The sequence below is a fragment of the Ovis aries genome, chromosome 2 (genome assembly GCF_016772045.2).
Source record: "Ovis aries strain OAR_USU_Benz2616 breed Rambouillet chromosome 2, ARS-UI_Ramb_v3.0, whole genome shotgun sequence".
NCBI classification, from domain to species: Eukaryota; Metazoa; Chordata; class Mammalia; order Artiodactyla; family Bovidae; genus Ovis; species Ovis aries.
Window position 1 is genome coordinate 58,676,835 of NC_056055.1, and position 20,628 is coordinate 58,697,462.

General features: G+C 41.9%; 1 protein-coding gene across 5 annotated transcripts in view; it reads right to left on the reverse strand.

The window, feature by feature from the left end:
- Nucleotides 1-9,165, reverse strand: part of CEP78 (centrosomal protein 78) — a 37,690-nt gene extending 28,525 nt beyond the window's left edge. For all 5 annotated transcript variants that reach the window (XM_060410905.1, XM_042243322.1, XM_012122292.4 and 2 more), the window contains exons 1-4: nucleotides 8,640-9,165; nucleotides 2,329-2,501; nucleotides 2,165-2,237; nucleotides 1,009-1,112 (exon numbers count right to left, since the gene is read on the reverse strand). In XM_060410905.1, the coding sequence (XP_060266888.1) occupies nucleotides 1,009-1,112; nucleotides 2,165-2,237; nucleotides 2,329-2,501; nucleotides 8,640-8,892 (603 nt within the window). In that variant the 5' untranslated portion in view covers nucleotides 8,893-9,165. The remainder of the gene's footprint in view (nucleotides 1-1,008; nucleotides 1,113-2,164; nucleotides 2,238-2,328; nucleotides 2,502-8,639) is intronic.
- Between the last annotated feature and the right edge of the window lie 11,463 nt (nucleotides 9,166-20,628).

Here is a 20,628-nt window from a genome sequence, read left to right on the forward strand (position 1 = left end):
AACATTGACTTTAAAGGAAAAAATCTTATTACATTCTTGAACAAGACTCAAAGTTCCTCTGATACTCTAAAAGAAAAATCATTAGTGTCATTTTTCTATTAACAATAACTACACAGTACTTATTATGTGCCAGGCACTATTTATCCAAATGAGTTCATTTAAACTTCATAACAAAGCACAGAGGTTAAGCAATTTGCCCATGGTCATCAGCTATGAAACTGGGAGAGATGAAATCTGAACCTAGGACATTTGGCTTCAGCACACAAGCTCACCACCATTTTCTATCCCCGGGATCAATGGATTTGCCCTGTATAGGTGCAAAGCATTTTTTAATTTTTATAATTTCAATTAAAAAACTTTCAGCTTTGTGGGCCATACAGTTTCTGTGGCAACTACTTATCACCATGGGTGTAAGGTGAAAGCAGCCTTAGTTACCATGCAAACAATGGGTGTGGCTATGTTCCAAAAAGCTTTCTTTACAAAATCAAGGGATGGGCTGGATTTGGCCCCCCAGCCATAGTTTACCTATCCTTGATCTGTACCATCAAAGTATTAAAAAGGCTTCATGTCAAATTATTCAAAAATTTTAGGCCTAACCATTATAAAGTTGTTAAGGCAGTATTTTTAAAACTACATTTAGAGAGCTCTGAAGTAGTAATTTTTATTAGTTTATAGACTATAGCAGCTAATAAGTACTTCATTTATTTAAGTCTTGAAGACTATAATGACAGTTTCTTCACAGTATTACAGTAAATGTTTTCAATAACTAAAAAGACATAAAAGTATTTAAATATTATTATGTAGTATATATTAAATATCTTATTTCTAAGATTAAGTGGACTATCTTTACTAAATGAAGAATCTCAAACTGAAAACTGGTCATATTCTTTCAACAAAACTAAAGCTGCACTCACATGTATCAAAAGACAAAAATCACTGCCATTTGTACCAAGAAATTAATGTGCTACAATCACATATGTTTTCATGAAAGTTTAAACATAAAATCACCTTTAAGATCTTGGCCATGTGATCTGCTCCCTGCCATGTCAGATTACACCCCGTGAAGTTTATTGTCTTAAGAGTGACAGAGTTCTTTATACCTTGACAAACAACTAAAAGAAAAAAAAACAAAAACAAAAGAAAACCACACACACAATAAGATGAAGAGCCTATATATTGGTCAGACTTGACTTATTTGCTTTTCTTGAGTCAACTGGAGGTTTACAGCGAGATTCTTAAAATCACTGTCGCCAATCTTCCCCAATAGCTGTATTCTACAATAAGTCAGCGATGAAGTGCTACAGTGTTCCAGTTTACAGCAATAGTTTAATTCTACTTAAATACTAAAACTGAATACACTGAATACTGCAAACTTTATTCCTAACCACTCAGTTAAGTATTATATACCTTTTAACACACATGAGAAAAAGAGAAAAACCTAAAAAGCATAAGCCTCTTACTTCTATTTCCAATGATATATCCCAATTTTCAATCAACAATTTAAATGTCAGCTATGAACTCAGAATCTTATTAGATACTATGCAATATAATACCGTAATATAAGACAGACAATCTCAAACTCTGTTCCCTGAAATTGAAATGCAGCCCACCTTAGCCCTCCAGGCCAGTACTGGGCACAGTGAACACCCACGAATGCTTCAGGACCCCAACAGTCACCTTCTTTGTGATTACCTCCATGATACACCCCTGCCAACACTACTGAGCTTGCTCACCTTTTAAATGCTCTTACAGTACTTTGAATATATCTCCTACTTTAACACATTCCTCAGTGCATTATAATTATTACTGAAGATAGATGTCCTAACAATTTAAAGGTACAGATATTTTGTTGCTCTTGACATCTTGCTATTTCCCTTCCCACAATATTTCTTAAAAAGAAACCACAAAAATATAAACACACACAAAAAACAGAAAATACAAAATGTGTGGTTTGGGGCTTAACGCAAACTGAAGTAAAATCAGTGCTCAGAGTATCCAGCATGACAGACTTCCATGGTACAAATGAGAACGGACCACGGTATGAGCAGGTACGGGAAACAATCCAGGCGGGGACAGCACCAAGAAAAGGTAGACAGGAATCAACATGGTGTGCAGTGAATCACAAGACCAGTCTGATGGGAAGAAACTCAAGACTGACACTCACTTTCTAAACCTCCATCTCCAATCGGACAATTCGCAAGAGACAGGTGCACCAGAGTGGCCGATTTATTCAATCCCTTTAATGAGGAAAAAAAGTTCAAAATTTTATTGGTTTAGTTTTCCCCCAAAGCAACAATCAAATGTTGGCAGGACTCATGGAAGGCTTACCTTTGTCAACATCGTTAAGTCTCTCTCTCTCAGAACTAGCCCGTTTAGCTCCAGGTTCCTTAGCGCACCTGATGCACTTAAACAGCATTTAAGAGCTTTACACAACTGGAAGGTCACATCTTTATTTCTTATCGCAGGCACACGACTTCTGTAAACTTTATTTCTGTCAGAAGCTAAAGCAAAATTATTGTAAAATGAGTGACTTCAACCATACATTTTATCATCATTAAAAAGCATCCACTCTGGGCTAAGCATTAGAAAAGACTCCTGCCCTTTAAACCCTCTTTAAGTGTGGACATATGTAAACTCAAAACTTCAATCACATGAGATAAGGAAACATAATCTATGTGTACAGAGGTTCCTAAGGAAGCAAAAACTTATATCTAAGTAATGGCTTCATGATCACCCTGAAGCTGAGTCTACTAAGATGACACTACTTAGAGATGGACAGGGAGGTGGATTAACTGCTGAGGGAGCACCCTTGTGAAGACATTCAAACCTGACACCTGCTGGGCACTGTAAATACTGCAGGTGGGGATGATGAAAGTCCAGGGGTACAAGTGGGAGAAGAAACATTAAAATAGAAATGCTGTCACTCCACTCCAGGCTCAGGCCACCACTGGGCTGCTTTTCTGGAATTTTAGATGAAACTATACAGTATGTTCTGTGTTTTCTTGCCACCTCTTAACATCTTCTGCTTCTGTTAGGTCCATACCATTTCTGTCCTTTATGGAGCCCATCTTTGCATGAAATGTTCCCTTGGTATCTCTAATTTTCTTGAATATATCTCTAGTCTTTCCCATTCTGTTGTTTTTCTCTATTTCTTTGCATTGATCACTGAAGAAGGCTTTCTTATCTCCCCTTGCTGTTTTCTGGAACTCTGCATTCACATGCTTGTATCTTTCCTTTTCTCCTTTGCTTTTCGCTTCTCTTTTCACAGCTATTTGTAAGGCCTCCCCAGACAGCCGTTTTGCTTTTTTGCATTTCTTTTCCATGGGGTTGGTCTTGATCCCTGTTCTCCTGTACAATGTCACCAACCTCCACCCATAGTTCATCAGGCACTCTATCTATCAGATCTAGTCCCTTAAATCTATTTGTCACTTCCACTGTATAATCATAAGGGATTTGACTTAGGTCATACCTGAATGGTCTAGTGCTTTTCCCTACTTTCTTCAATTTAACTCTGAATTTGGCACTAAGGAGTTCATGATCTGAGCCACAGTCAGCTCCCGGCCTTGTTTTTGCTGACTGTATAGAGCTTCTCCATATTTGGCTACAAAGAATATAATCAATCTGATTTCAGTGTTCTGGTGATGTCCATGTGTAGAGTCTTCTCTTGTGTTGTTGGAAGAGGGTGTGTGCTATGACCAGTGTGTTCTCTTGACAAAACTCTATTAGCCTTTGCCCTGCTTCATTCCGTATTCCAAGGCCAAATTTGCCTGTACCCCAGGTGTTTCTTGACTTCCTACTTTTGCATTCCAGTCCCCTATAATGAAAAGGACATGCTTTTTCGGTGTTAGTTCTAAAAGGTCTTGTAGGTCTTCATAGAACCGTTCAACTCCAGCTTCTTCAGCATTACTGGTTGGGGCATAGACTCAGATTCCTATGATATTGAATATTTGCCTTGGAAATGAACAGAGATCATTCTGTTGTTTTTGATATTGCATCTAAGTACTGCATTTAAACAGTGTCAGACTTTGTTTTTTGGGGGCTCCAAAATCACTGCAGATGGTGACTGCAGCCATGAAATTAAAGACGCTTACTCCTTGGAAGGAAAGTTATGACCAACTTAGATAGCATATTCAAAAGCAGAGACATTACTTTGCCAACAAAGGTCCACCTAGTCAAGGCTATGGTTTTTCCAGTGGTCATATATGGATGTGAAAGTTGGACTGTGAAGAAAGCTGAGTGCCAAAGAACTGATGCTTTTGAACTGTGGTGTTGGAGAAGACTCTTGAGAGTCCCTTGGACTGCAAGGAGATCCAACCAGTCCATTCTGAAGGCGATCAGCCCTGGGATTTCTTTGGAGGGAATGATGCTAAAGCTGAAACTCCAATACTCTGGCCACCTCATGTGAAGAGCTGACTCATTGGAAAAGACTCTGATGCTGGGAGGGATTGAGGGCAGGAGAAGGGGACGACAGAGGATGAGATGGCTGGATGGCATCACCGACTTGATGGACATGAGTTTGGGTGAACTCCGGGAGTTGGTGATGGACACGTGCTGCAATTCACGGGGTCACAAAGAGTCGGACACAACTGAGCAACTGAACTGAACTGATACAGCATGTAGTCTTTTTTTTTTTTTTCTGGTCTGTCTTATTTCACTCAGAAAACCTGTATGCAGGTCAAGAAGCAACAGTTAGACATGGAACAATAAACTGGTTTAAAATTGGGAAAGGCATACATCAAGGTTGTATGTTGTCACCATGCTTATTTAAGTTATACACAGACTACATCATCCTAAATGCTGGGATGGATGAAGCTCAAGCTGGAATCAAGACTGCCAGGATAAATATCAATAACCTCAGATATGCAGATGATACCACTCTATGGCAGAAAGCAACGAGGAACTAAAGAGTCTCTTGATGAAGGTGAAAGAGGAGAGTGACAATTCTGGCTTAAAACTCAGTGGCATCAGGTCCCATCACTTCATGGCAAATAAATAGGGAAACAATGGAAACAGTGACAGACTTTATTTCTTGGGCTCCAAAATCACTTAGGATGATGACAATAGCCATGAAATTAAAAGATACTTGCTCCTTGGAAGAAAAACTATGACAAACCTAGATAGTGTATTAAAAAGAAGAGACATTATTACTCTGCTGTCTAGTCAAAGCCATGGTTTTTCCAGTATTCATGTATGGATATGAGAGTTGGACCATAAAGAAGGCTGAATACCAAAGAATTAATGCTTTTGAACTGGGGTCTTGGAGAAGACTCTTGAGAGTCCCTTGGACTGCAAGGAGGTCAAATCAGTGAATCCTAAAGGAAATCAGTCCTGAATATTAATTGGAAGGACTCATGCTGAAGCTGAAACTCCAATACTTTGGCCATCTGATGTGAAGAGCCAACTCATGGAAAAGACCCTGATGCTGGGAAAGACTGAAGGCAGGAGGAGAAGGGGACGACAGAGGATGAGACGGTTGGATGGCATCACTGACTCAATGGACAGGAGTTTGGGCGAACTTCAGGAGATAGCAAGGACAGGGAAGCCTGGCAAGCTGCAGTTCATGGGGTCGTAAAGAGTAGGACATGACTGAGCAAGTGAACAACAACAATTATTCAGGCTGTTGTGCATAGCTCATTCCTTTTAATTGCTGGGTGGTATTTTGTTGTAAGGACATGCTACAATTTATCAATAAACCTACTGATGGACACTTAAGTTGTTTCCACTTTGGGGCTACTGAAAATAAAACTGCTCTGAACATTTGAATATTAAAAAAATTAAAATGATAGAGATGTTAGCTGAAGCAAGTCTGGGAGAGAGTATGGCTTTTATCCCATAGGTCATGAGGGCTGGGACTACCGCTGGCTCAATAAGGGTGCCGCCAGTGATTAGGAAAAGGAGCCCCGCTGCTGAAGGACCAATTAGATAAAGGGAATGATTAGAAAAAGAACCCTTCCTCAGGGCCATAGAGCCCCATGAGGCTTGGCAGAGCACAGTTCAGATTTCATCCTTCTGTGCAAAACACAAGCTGTGCAACTAACATGCAATAATCCTGTGTGGGAAAGTTATTGCAAGCATTGTTTTAAACATATCTTTTTATTTTAGAACATCACTCAAGCTGAGTAGGCAGATGGACTTAGAGGAACTAAGCCCAAGGGTAGCAAAATCACCTTAGAGGAACTAAGCCCAAGGGTAGCAAAACCACCTAAGTGCTTCTGCAATAGTCCAGGCAAAATGTAATAATATGGATGAAGAAGCAAGTTTAGGAAGAGGCCAAAATCTACAAGCTAGACCCACTGGATGCAAGACATAAAGAAAGTTCAGTGAAGGAACTATGAAGAGAATGCTTTCTGCCATATATTTTTCTTATACTCAATGCAAAATATTAGGGAAAATTAAGTACAGTGGCCTTTAAGGTCCCTTTCAGCTGTAAGTAAGTGCCTTCAGAGGTAAGGAACAGTTCCTACACCTGAATGGGATGCAGAGAATAATCTGACTTCCTTTCACCAGGGGATGAGCTGAGCTGTCCTTGGAGAAGGCAATGGCAACCCACTCCAGTACTCTTGTCTGGCAAATCCCATGGACGGAGGAGCCTGGAAGGCTGCAGTCCGTGGGGTCGCTAGAAGTCAGACAGGACTGAGCAACTTCACTTTCACTTTTCACTTTCATGCACTGGAGAAGGAAATGGCAACCCACTCCAGTGTTCTTGCCTGGAGAATCCCAGGGATGAGGGAGCCTGGTGGGCTGCTATCTCTGGGGTCGCACAGAGTTGGACACGACTGAAGCTACTTAGCAGCTTAGCAGCAGTCCTTAGAGAAGAGTTAACAGATGGTGTGAACCCTAGATCCTAGAAAAGGGCCAGGTACATGACAAGCATTCAGGTTTTTTTTAAAAAATCATTTCCTCTCCTAGATCTACACACATCTCCTCTTCTGGCTACTTTCTCTCATTCATAAACATTCTCAGGTGTGTCCACTTAAAAAACATCTCAGAACTACAACTCACTGGATCTTCTTTGCGCATAACCTCATGCCTTCAAACACCTGTCCTCCACAAAACCCAGATCTATACCTTGGGCCCAGACCTGTTTACCAGTTGGCTCTAAAGCACTGAAGATGAAGTAACACCCTCTCCCCATCCCCACTCCCTTCCTACTGTGCTCTGTATCTCTCAGAAAGATGTGGCTTTTCACCCAAGCTTGCTGCCTTCCTTTTTCTAACTGGTCACTAGGTCCCACCCATTCTGAATCATTGATCTCTAAAATCCAGTCCAACCATTTATAACTTAATTTGGACCCTTAGATTCAATTCATCTGCATCCAATTAACTGTCTTTCACATGGAGGTCAGAGTGAACTTCTAAATCAAAAGTCCATCTCATTGTTCTTAGTGTTTCCCACAGTCTTCAGGATAAACAACCAACCTTCTGACAGGACAAACAAAGCCCCTTTCTGTCTGGCCCCACAGTATTTCCAGTATCAACTCTCATCTCTTTCCCAAACCCTGAGTTCCACTCTGGTACCTTAGTTTTGCCATTTTTTTCTTATATTTCTCAACCTCTAACACAAACTGCTCCCTCCTGCCACCCCAGAAGCTTCTACATATCCTTAGAAAGGATGGTACTGCCTCCAGAAGCCTGCTCTGAACCTTTTCTTCCAAGATTCTGTGCTTTGCATAAGGGAAAGGTGGAGGGGAAGGATAAATGAGAAGCCTGAGATTAACCTATACACACTATTATATATAAAATAGATAACCAACAAGAACCCACTGTATAGCACAGAAAACTCTACTTGATAACCAGTATGGGAAAAGAGTCTGAGAAAGAATGGAGATATACATATATGCATGTATAACTGATCATTTTACTGTATACTTGAAACTACAATAACACTGTAAATCAATTATATGCCAATATAAAATAAAAAATTCAATTTAAAAAATCCTATGTTCTGTAACTCAAGAACTCACTCTTTCAGAGTACTGACTACAGTGCTTGTATCTACCTGCTGCCTGGTAGAAGGGGAGATCATCCAGGGCAGGAGGTGACTGAACTCTTTCATGTGCAAGGGTACTTTACACACATAACCTGCCTAAATCTAAGAACCCATGGAAAAAGTGGTTTTTAATGTCATTTTACAAGTGTGGAGATTGCAGTTGAAAAGTAACCGGCCCAGGTCAAAACAGTATAAACTCTGGAATTCAAACCCTAAGCTGCCTTCACATTTGTGCTCTTTCCACTATGTGATACAACTTTTTTTTTTTTTTCTGAGTCCTGTCTTAATCAAAAGGAAATGAAGCTGGGATATATCAGTTTCCTAATCTCTTTGTTCTGTACAACGCAAAGTTATTCAATAGACCAGGTAACATCTGTCGAACAATTAACAACGCTCCAAACTGTGCATTAACAGAAGTGAATTCTGCAACAACCACAGACACGTGAAGCCCACGTTAACAGATGAACACAGCGATCCTTAAGGCACTCGACCCGGGTCGCAGAGCCAGCAGGAGTCCTAGGCCTCATGCCCCATCTCCTGTACACACAAGGGGCACTGGGCACCCTTCCAGTACCCAGGCTACGCGTTGCACCATCTAAAACTCCGCCTCGCAGCGGGGATGGGGGCCCCTGAAAGCCGGAACTACAAACCTGTTTCGCCAAGCCACGGCTGGAAGAAGCTCTTGATGCAAATCAAGGGCAGATCTTTATCATTCTTGAGGGTGCTCAGAAGCGGCGTCCAGTCGGCCACGCGGAGGCGGTCGGCGTTGAAGTCCAACACGCCCTCCCGCAGACAGGCGCGCACTGCGGGCAGCGGCACGGAGTCCTGCAGCGCGCACAGGTACTCATAATGCGAAAAGAAGTCGGCCGCGCTATCGCGGCGCAGCTTCACCGAGTCGATCATGGCCCGAGCGCGGCTGCGGGGGACGCAGGCTGCGGACACTATGCCCGCACCCCGCCTCGGGGCCCCGGGTCGCCACCCGGCTCCTGGGCGCCCACCGCCGGGCGGCTGCTGCCGCTCAGCGTGAGCAGGAGCCGGGGAGCCGCCAGAAGACTCAGCGCCCCAGGCCCCGGCTGGGTAGCCCCCTAGATGCTGTGTTTCCGCGCTGCCTCCCGCCCCACGGCACCGGCCGTTGGCGCCCGCCTCATCGCTCTCCGCGGCGCGCGATCGCGATTCAAGCGGGCAGGCGGGTGCACGAATACGTCAGCGCGCTCCCCGTGCGTCAGCACGCAGGCCCCGCCTCCCGTGGGGACAGTGCCGGAGGATCGGGGCGGGGGCTTCGAGAAGAGGGCGGTGCAAAAGGTAGGTGGCTTAGGGCATTCGGGGATAACAAAAAGCGTTTACTGATCCAAATGAAAGTGAGATATGGTTGTATCAACGCATTTTACAATGGTCTAAACTCCCGGTAAGTGTCTGTGCTTGCACCACCCAAGAGAGGGAGTATACTCCGTAAGGATGCATGTACGGCTGAATGAAAGACACCTGTGGATCATTAAATCGTCATGTGTGTGTTAATTTCTGCAGAGAAGTCTTATTTCTCTAGTTTCTGCCTGCTTGACACAGTTGGTGGCAAATGGCTTCGTGTTCCATGCATTAAGAACATTATCGTAATTACTAGTAATCATTTTGTTTCGGACTGATAATGATGACTGTGTCTGGTACCTAGCACTTTGTGTGTCCTCAGTTCAGTTCAGTTCAGCTGTTCAGTCGCTCAGCCTTGTCCGACTCTTTGCGACCCCATGGACTGCAGCATGCCGGGCTTCCCTGTCCATCATCAACTCCCTGAGCTTGCTCAACTCAAACTCATATCCATCCAGTCGGTGATGCCATCCAGCCATCTCATCCTCTGTCGTCCCCTTCTCCTGCCTTCATTTTTTTCCCAGCATCAGGATCTTTTTCAATATGAGTTCTGCGCATCAGGTGGCCAAAGTATTGGAGTTTCAGCTTCAGCATCGGTCCTTCCAATGAATATTCAGGACTGATTTCCTTTAGGATTGACTGATTTGACTTCCTTGCAGTCCAAAGGACTCTCAAGGGTCTTCTCTGACACCACAGTTCAAAAGCATCAATTCTTTGGTCCTCAGCCTTTTTTATTGTCTAATTCTCACATCCATAGATGACTACTGGAAAATAAAAGTTTTTTATTTTAAAAATAAAATAGCTTTAACTAGATGGACTTTCGTTGGTATAGTTCTGTCTCCTAGACATAGTTTTAAGGACTGTTTTAGTATGAAATCATCCAATTTTCCTAACAACTCCACAGAGAATTTAATACTGATTATCCACTTTGCAAAAGAAACTGAGGTACAGGAAGTTAAGTAACTTAAGAGGAAGAATTCAGACAGTTGGTGTTAGATTAACTATGCAAGGAGGCCATTAGACTGAGGTGGCTCCAGTGGACTGATGTGGCACTTAGACTGATGTGGCCACCTACAAAAACCAAAACCTAAGCCTATAAATGTCTCAGTTACAAAAACTGGTAAAGACAACCAGTCACAAAATCACCAACTAGGCTATAGAACTGTTGCAGATCAATAATTACTTTGCTTCTACCCTTTTAAAATAAAAATCTCTGCAGCTTCTGTGGGTGGAGCACATCTAACCAATTCCAGTTTGGTGCTGCCTGAATTGAATCTCTTTTCACTCAAGTAAACTTTTAAAATTGTAAATATGCCTCAGCTTATCTTTTAACATTGGGCTTAGACGTTGGATTTGTATCCAGTTTCTAGAACAGTGGTAGTCCTCTGATCAGGCCTTGCCATTATGTTTACAGCATTCCTTTTCTACCCACTGCATTCTGGATACCTCTGCCTACTACTAGCATGGGCACACGTGCTGCTGCTGCTACTGCTGCTGCTGCGGCTGCTAAGTCGCTTCAGTCGTGTCCGACTCTGTGCGACCCCATAGGCAGCAGCCTACCAGGCTCCCCCGTCCCTGGGATTCTCCAGGCAAGAACACTGGAGTGGGTTGCCATTTCCTTCTCCAAGGCATGAAAGTGAAAACTGAAAGTGAAGTCGCTCAGTTGTGTCCGACTCTCGACGACCCCATGGACTGCAGCCTCCCAGGCTCCTCCATCCATGGGATTGTCCTGGCAAGAGTACTGGAGGTGGGTGCCATTGCCTTCTCCATGGGCACACATGCTACACTAAAATTTCCTAGATGTGGATGGTAATGACTTTTACCTACAACATGATCAAAATATAGCCAAACACTACCTCTATCTTTCAACCAACTTGCGAAATGAAACATTAGCATTTCTGTTGGAGACTTTCCCAGTCACAACCATTCCCCAGCTGACCTTGGGTAACCACTCTTTGGAACTTGGTATTCATCACTGCAATGGATGTCTTTATATTTATGCTACATTTGTAACTATTCTTAAACAGCATATAATATTCTATGTTTTCTTTTGCTACTTGCTTTGTTTAGTGTTATCTTTCCTAGGTTCATCCATGCTGACATATGAAGGTGTCAGTTCAGTTCAGTTCAGTCAGTTGTGTCCGACTCTTTGCGACCCCATGAATCGCAGCACGCCAGGCCTCCCTGTCCATCACCAACTCCCTAAGCCTTAGAAAGCATCACTACTAACAAAGCTAGTGGAGGTGATGGAATTCCAGTTGAGCTATTTCAAATCCTGGAAGATGATGCTGTGAAAGTGTTGCACTCAATTTGCCAGCAAATTTGGAAAACTCAGCAGTGGCCATGGGACTGGAAAAGGGTCAGTTTTCATTCCAATCCCAAAGAAAGGCAATGCCAAAGAATGCTCAAACTACCGCACAATTGCACTCATCTCACACGCTAGTAAAGTAATGCTCAAAATTCTCCAATCCAGGCTTCAGCATTATGTGAACCATGAATTTCCAGATGTTCAAGCAGGTTTTAGAAAAGGCAGAGGAACCAGAGATCAAACTGCCAACATCCGCTGGATCATGGAAAAAGCAAGAGAGTTCCAGAAAAACATCTATTTCTGCTTTGTTGACTATGCCAAAGCCTTTGACTGTGTGGATCACAATCAACTGTGGAAAATTCTGAAAGAGATGGGAATACCAGACCACCGGACCTGCCTCTTGAGAAATCTATATGCAGGTCAGGAAGCAGCAGTTAGAACTGGACATGGAACAACAGACTGGTTCCAAATAGGAAAAGGAGTACGTCAAGGCTGTATATTGTCACCCTGCTTATTTAACTTATATGCAGAGTACATCATGAGAAACGCTGGGCTGGAAGAAGCATAAGCTGGAATCAAGATTTCTGGGAGAAATATCAATCACCTCAGATATGCAGATGACACCACCCTTATGGCAGAAAGTGAAGAGGAACTAAAAAGCCTCTTGATGAAAGAGGAGAGTGAAAAAGTTGAGCTTTCATGTATTTCCCTTGATGTATAGAAGTCCCAAGTAGGGAAATACCGTAATTTATTTGTATAGTTTCCTGTTGATGGTAATTTAAATTATTTCCAATTTTCGGTATAATTTATTTCTTGCTGCATCCATTGTTTTTATTCTCCAGCATCATCTAGTGTAGTTGTCTCCTATCTTCTTAAAGCTCCCTCTTCTGTTTTCCATCAAGCCACTTTCAAGCCACTTGATTTTTTTTATCCTTCTCTAATGCCTTCTTTTCAGTCTCACTCTCAGATGTCTCTTGCTTACCCATTTTAAATGTTGGCCCATTTTAAATGTTGGTATTCTTCAGATTCCTATCCCCAGTGTATACCCCTTTCGACATTTCAATTTCTCTGAGTGATCTTATTTCCTGCTCAGGCTTAACTTCCCCCTCCAGGATGATGCCTTCTAACAAAGATCTCTCTCTCCAGTTCCTCCTGGAACTTCAGACTGCTTCCTGGAAAGCCGTAGATTTCTCATTGTCCTCAGCAATCAGGTCTGTATTCTTTAGCTTGGCATATGAGCTCCATCATGATTTGACTACCTCTGTTGTCTTATTTCTTGCCCTATTCCTTCCTGAATGTCTTCTTTAGATGTGTGGAACAGCTTGAAATTTCTGATGTTCTGTCGTTTCTATCTGAGCCTTTACAGATGCTGCTTCTTTACTAAGACCCTCCACTTCTGCTTGCTCTTCAGTGAGCTGATGTCCACTGGTTTCCCGGCCTCAGGTTGGGGACCGGCTTCCCTGGGAGGCCTTCTTTCCCTAGTCCTCCTTTCTCTTCTGCTCTTTTGGTGCCTCACTACTCTACTCCCTGACATCCCCGTGTCAAATACTTCATATCTCCAGTGGCAAGCATCTTTTTATTTGTTAATCATTTGTTTATAAATAAATGTATTATTTATTTTAATTGTTTATAAATAAATCTATTTATAACTGCCATATAATATGTGGGATCTTAGTTCCCAGACCAGAGATTGAACCCATGCCCCCTGCAGTGGAAGCACAGAATCTTAACCTTTGAATTGCCAGGGAATTCCCAGCATCTTTTTAGATGGTTTTCCTTCCATGAACAGTAAGCCCTTTGGAGGCAGGGGCCATGTCTCATTGATCCTTGTATTTGCTATGCCTGGCATGGTGTTGGTACAGACGAAGTGCTGATTAATGATTACTGGAACATTTTCATCTCTTCTCCATACAAGTCATTACTGCAGATGCAGATCAGGCAAGCTTTCATCATATTAGTTAGTCATTTAACATATTAACTTAAACTTTATTTTCCTCGAGCTTACTATGTTCTATCTGGCAGGATTTCTTTCAAAGTTTGTCTGATATTCTCTCCCCTGTGTGCTTAGTTGCTCAGTCCTGTCCGACTCTTTGCAACCCATGGACTGTAGCCCACCAGAGTCCTCTGTCCATGGGGATTCTCCAAGCGAGAATACTAGAGTGGGTTGCCATGCCCTCCAGAGGATCTTCCCCGCCCAGGGATCAAACCCAGGTCTCTTGCATTGCAGGCAGATTCTTTACCATCTGAGCTACCAGGGGAGGCCCAGGAATAGTGGAGTACCCTAGCCCTTCTCCAGGGGATCTTCCTGACCCAGGAATTGAACCAGGGTCTCCTGCATTGCAGGTGGATTCTTTACCAGCTGAGCTACCTAGGAAGACCATTCTCTCCCCTACTTATATTTAATTATGGCTCAGTAGTAGCGTTGGTTCCTCTTTCAGCATCTGATGTTTTCTACCCACATATTTCTAGGAACATGAGCAAAAGCTGCCCTCCCACAGCACCTCTGGGATCCTCTGATAATTTAGGTCCATGTCTGGCTCAGACAAAATGCCTTGGCTTCTCCGTAGGGACTTGAGCTGGGAGGGGCAGGCCTACTGAGCGGTACAGGAAATGGTCCTCCTTCAGGGGTCTGCTGAGTGTAAGTTTGACTAGAATACAGTGTTTTGTTTTGTTTTGTTTGCCTCTTATTAGTCCCTGTACTTGACCCCTGGTCCATCATGCCAACATTGTACCCACACTGCCAGGCTGTTTTCTCTTCCCATGAAACCTTGGTGCTGATGCTTTCTGTTCATCTGTAACATTCATCTTCACACCTGCTTTCGGAGCATTATGCTTTTTTTTGGATCTGGTCACAGAGCTATGTCAATAACATAGGCTGTCTTATTTTTGACATATGGTCCCCATTTCTTTCTTCCCCTCCCTTACTTATGATTGTTCACAATGACACTTCCAAATCTCTACTCTTGTCCTGTCCTGTTAGACTATTCGATGTCTCTGCTCTCTCATCTGAAGAGAATACCTCTTATTTCACCAGGAAAAGTGAGATTTCACACACCAACTTCCTCCTCTTCTGTTAACCCTGGCTGCCTTCCAGTTCATTCTCTGTAATGCAGCCACTAACCCTCCCTCTTGGAGAAGGCACTGGCACCCCACTCCAGTGCTCTTCCCTGGAAAATCCCATGGATGGAGGAGCCTGGTAGGCTGCAGTCCATGGGGTCGCTAAAAGTCAAACACGACTGAGCGACTTCACTTTCACTTTTCACTTTCATGCATTGGAGTAGGAAATGGCAACCCACTCTAGTGTTCTTGCCTGGAGAGTCCCAGGGACAGGGGAGCCTGGTGGGCTGCCGTCTGTGGGGTCGCACAGAGTTGGACACGACTGAAGCGACTTAGCAGCAGCAGCAGCAGCAACCCCCCTTTTTAAAAATTCTTCTGTGACTTCCCATTGTTATTAGGATAAAGACAAACCTCCTCACAGTGGTCAAAAATGTGACTGGCTGCTGGTTGAGAACTGTTGCCATTCTCTAAGATAAGGAGCTTGCTTCAGAATGTAAATCATATCACCACTAGATATACTGTTTCGTTCAACAGGCAGGGCTTTCCTGGTGAAAGAAGCAGTGTGTTGAGTTGCATTCTAGAGTAAGCTTCCCTCTTTTGCACTGGCATTCTTAGTGCACTAGTCTGCAGAGCAGGATGTCCGCTGGACATGATAGAGCATGGTCTCTACAGCCTCATCTTGCTCTTGTGCCTCATTCCCTTTCATTCTCAGTCGTCCAGCCCACAGTGGCCTCCTTTCAGTCCCGCATACTTACAGCGGCACATTGTCCCTGCTGTCCCCTCTGCATGGAGTATCCTTCTGTTTAGTTTGCACCTGATTAATTCTTCCTCATCCTTCTTATCTCTTCTTTCTCATGCATCACTTCATCAAGAAAGCATCCCCTAACATACTTACCTCATCAGATCTCCATATCATAAGCTTGCATAACACCTCTAGTCTATAGCCTTCATCATATTTCACATCCGTTTTTAGACAGGTGTTACCTTATAGTCCATGAGGAAGAGATCATGTCTATTTTGCTTACTCCTACATCCCCAGTGACTGGCTCAGCCACTGACAACATTTGTTAAATGAACAAATGAATGTATCCAATCAATGACTAAGCCCTGACAGTTTTTCTTTGTAACATCTCTCATACTTCTCCCTTCCATTTGTGTTGCCATTACGCTAGTTTGCCGTTTATTATTTTATACCTGAACTATGGTGGTTGCTTCAGGTCATCCCACCTTCTTGCCTATATCCTTTATTACACCTCCCAAGGTGCTTTCATTATGCAATCGCCCTGTTCCAAACTATCCATGACACCCATTACCAATCAATACAGCCAAACTCTTTAAGATTGACATTCAAGACCCTCTGTAATTTGACTTTAATTTCACTTTCTCAATTTTTTTTTTAAATAAATGGGTCTAATTGTCTCTGCATGTTTGCTCCCTTCCTGATCTACTTACTTTATATATATATATATATATATATATATATATATATATTTTTAGTCAGTGTATTTTACACCTTCTCTGGGAAAACTTCACTGAGAATCCAAGCATGCTATGGATCCCTTCTTTCCTCTCAGCTTGTAAACAGTTAACAGAATATATGTGGAACTGCGTAAGTCATCTATATCTTATCTCCCTCTCTGGTGTCTAAGCTTCCTGAGAGCCACGGTACCTCTCTGTGTTCTGTGCAGTTATGATTATAACAGTGTTACAATCAGTAAATATTTGGTGAATGAATGAATGAGTGAATGAGTCACCATAAGAAGAGTATTCTTTCATTCTTTCACTCTTTTTACACTTTCAAGTTTCTGTAATCCATTGCCTTAGACAGAGGTTGCTTTGTGGCTGCACAGTATCCAAGCTCACAGGGTCTTGTAAATAGCTGTTAAGAGCATTTCTCTACCATTCTATAATAGCTTGTTCTCCCTCTCAAGTGGAGCGAGGAGGATTCACTATTTATTAAGTGCCTTTGTTCACTTGGCATTTAGAGGCGCCATGACATCACTGCTCTACACTCAGTGAAATGCCTGTTTTGTTTGTAATTTTACCTTGTGAATAACACCTATCCACAAAGATGTTTCTTTACAATTTTCCATCCTTTTAGATTCATGAAAAGCATTTTAACTACCTACAAGCAGAAAATGAATAGAAAGGCTTTGCATTACATTTAATAAAAGCTTAGGGAGACGTCTTCATGGTACATTACTAAACTTATTTGGGGAAACTTTAACTGTGTAAAATGTGTTGGAGAGGTACCAAGAAGTCTCAAAATTTGAGTACACAATTACATGTAAGCATTGTGGCAGCCATCTATATAACAATGATTTGGAGAATGTTGTATTGGTCAGCTCTTGCTCTGATAATGCTTTAGAATGAATTGTCCTAAAACTCAGTTACACAAACAAGGATTTATTTTTCTTGGACCTGTGAGCTCTAGCTGCAGTGTCTCTCGTTTAGACCTCTAAGTGGGCAGTTTTGCTGCATGCTTTGTGTAGTTTTGAGGTCTTTCCCACACATCTTACTCTGGAGCCCAACTGTAGGGCTGCAGCTCCTAGTCATGGTCTTCTCACAGAGTTCACTAAAACACAAGAGGTGAGCCCAACCACACAATCTCATTTAAGGCTTCTGCTAGCATCATGTCTGCTAACACTCCATTGGCCAAAACATGTCACATATCTTAAGTTGAATTTAGAATGTGTGTATATATTTAAATTTGGGTGATCTCACAGAAGATTGCAATTTGGACAGTGTTGCCTTAGAATTTTTATTGGCATTTGCAAATTTGATAAATGTTGTATAAACTTTTTCACCTTTGAGAACTTTTTGAAATTGTGGGACAGTTTCTATGGGAAAAGAGGAAAGTAGTTCAGCCAATAAAAGGAAAAACAAATGATTGAATTTGAATATCATAATTTTGCAAACTCTAATGAGTTAACAGATCTAGTCACTAAGTATCAGTGATTGCTAACATCACAAAAAGAAAAGAGCTAGATGTTGTCTGCTTCCTGATGAAGTAATACATCACTATCTATGCTGCTGCTGCTGCTAAGTCACTTCAGTCGTGTCCAACTCTGTGCGACCCCATAGACGGCAGCCCACCAGGCTCCTCCTGTCCCTGGGATTCTCCAGGCAAGAACACTGGAGTGGGTTGCCATTTCCTTCTCTAGTGCATGAAAGTGAAAAGTGAAAGGGAAGTCGCTCAGTCATATCCGACCCTTAGCATGGACTGCAGCCTACCAGGCTCCTCCGTCCATGGGATTGTCCAGGCAAGAGTACTGGAGTGGGGTGCCATTGCCTTCTCCAATCACTATCTATAGTCTTTCCAAAAGAATTGATCAGTTTCCTATTTTATAGGAAATAGAACAGAGGAACATGTTGAACTTCACCATGGACATATATTTAGGAAAACCTGTATTGTGGGAAACGCTACATGTCAAATGCCTTGCGTTCTTCAGCAGATAAATTGAAGGGCGATAACAGAATGAAAAAGTGACCTGTAGATTAAAAGAGAAAAAAATTATTATTTAAAACTAGACAAAACTAAACCATCCTGTCTAGGGAAGTAATGTAGGGTGATACACTTATAAAGAAGTTTAAGGAAAAGCTAATTATAAAAGTCAGGAAAATGATTATATTTTGGAAGAAAGGAGTTATAATTGGATCAGGACATATGGAGGGGCTTTAGGCAAAGTTCTGTTTCTTCTCCTGGGTGTCAATTACAAGGGAATTTGTCTTGGAAAATCATTAAGCTATAAATTTATCTACATGGTTCCTTTATGTTTTATTTTATAGTAATAGTATTTTGTTTTTATTTTTAAGTCAAACACCTAGGAATAAGTATACTGGAAAGTTTGCAAAAATTCTGCACAGAAAACTGAGAAACTTTATTGGGAAAAATTAAATCAGATGTAAATAAATGGACAAATATATCATGGTCATTGATTGCAAAGACTCAGCATTGTAAATCAATAATCGTCACACTTACTGCAGATTTGATGCAATAGGAAAATCAGTGATCTCCACACATTTTACAAATTCCTTGCAACAGGAGTCAGAATCCTTGTGTGTGTGTGTGTGTGTGTGTGTGTGTGTGTGTGTGTGCATATGTGTGTGTGAATGTGTGAATAAATTCAAACTGAATCTAAGATTTAGTTGGAGATTCTTAGGACCAAGCAATAGTGAGACATGAAAAACAAGAACAAAGTCGGAGGACTCACACTATCAGACAACAAGACTCATTAAAGCTATGATAATTACAACAATGTGGTGTTGACACAGAATTGAAATAGAGCAATGGAACAGAAAGGTTTGAATGTAGACTCATATATGGTCACTTCATTTATGACAAAGGTGACAGTACAGTGTCTTTCAATAAATGGATTTTTTCAATCAAATAATGACCAGTCTTTTCAATATCTGTTTTTAACAAGAACTTGATTCCAGTTTGTATAAAAACTCAGTAACTAAAAGGCCACTTGACAGAAAAATGGGAAATGCTTAAACAGGCACATCACAAAGGAGAATACCCAAAATAATCAAAAAACATAAGATGCTCATCCTAATGAGGGAAGTGAAAGTTAATTAAATTAAAGCAAATAATAATTAATCAGGGAAAAAGCAATTAAAACCACAATATGATATCACTATATGTATCACCACATCAGTATAGCTAAGATGAGAAAGAGAGTTGATGAAGTGGAGCAACTGGAACTCCATGCGTTGCTAGCGGAGCAGTAAATTGGTATCAGCACTTTATGCTGGCCATACTGTGGGAAGCTGAATGGATGCCTAGCCTGTGACCTGGCAATTGCACTCCTAGGGTATCCTCAGCGGATCTATGTACATATATGTCCCAAGAGACACACAGAAGACTGTTCAAAGAAGCACTAGTCATATAGTCCCAAACTAGAAATGACCCAAATATGGGCCAAGAAGGGAATAAATTGTGGTAACTTCCATACAACAGTAAACAGTGAAAGTGAATGAACTCTTGCTATATGCAAAAATATGGCTGACTCTCACAAATTTAATGTCGACTGAAAAAAGCCAGATGCAAATGAGTGCATATCATATATTGCTTCATAACAAATTACCACAAAATTTAGCAGCTTAAAGCAACACACATTTATGATCTCAGTTTCTGTTGGTTTCAGGAACCCAGGTGTGACTTACCTGGGTACCTCAGCCTCAGGCTGTAATCGAGGTGTCAAGTGGGACTGTGGTCTTGTTTTTGTTATCTTCATACACACCCAAGTGGTAGAACAGTCAGACAGGATTTCTATACTGAGGGTGCTAGTGTCCCGAATGGAGAGAATTGTCTCGGAGAGATGCCCAACTCCTCCTCCCCAACTCTTGTCTGTACGGGAACATGGAAAAAAAGTAAAGCTCAGTGGCTGCGTAATGGCAGGAAGAGGACGACACTGGCACTAGGGAACATTTTCTAGTGCTTTGTGTCCACTCCCTGGGCTCACAGGTGGTATAACCCAGGGGCCCTCATCCATTTCTTCGGAGTTGTACAGAGAGTAGGAAGAATTCTTCCTTAGCAGATGTCACTGACATTAAACACAAGGGGAATGGGACTTCCTGGACCTGGGCTTATTCACCACCAAGGCTCACACCGACTTCTCATGTCACGGCAACCAAAATGCATGAATTGGCTGCATCTTGTCAGTAAAAAGGACACAACATCCTCAGAGCCCAGCTTCTTGGGTCACAAAATTCTTTAAATTAGGTACAAATGGATAAACATGCTAGATTGTCACTAGTTTTTATGTCAAACCATATACAAAAGTCCATTCAAAGCTCTTTTTGTAGGAGTGGAAAAAAAAAAAAAAAGAAAGTGTTGCAGCTCTTACTGCCTTTGAGGGAATATATATATGTATATAGGATAAATCTTCATTTATGAAACTAACCCCAGC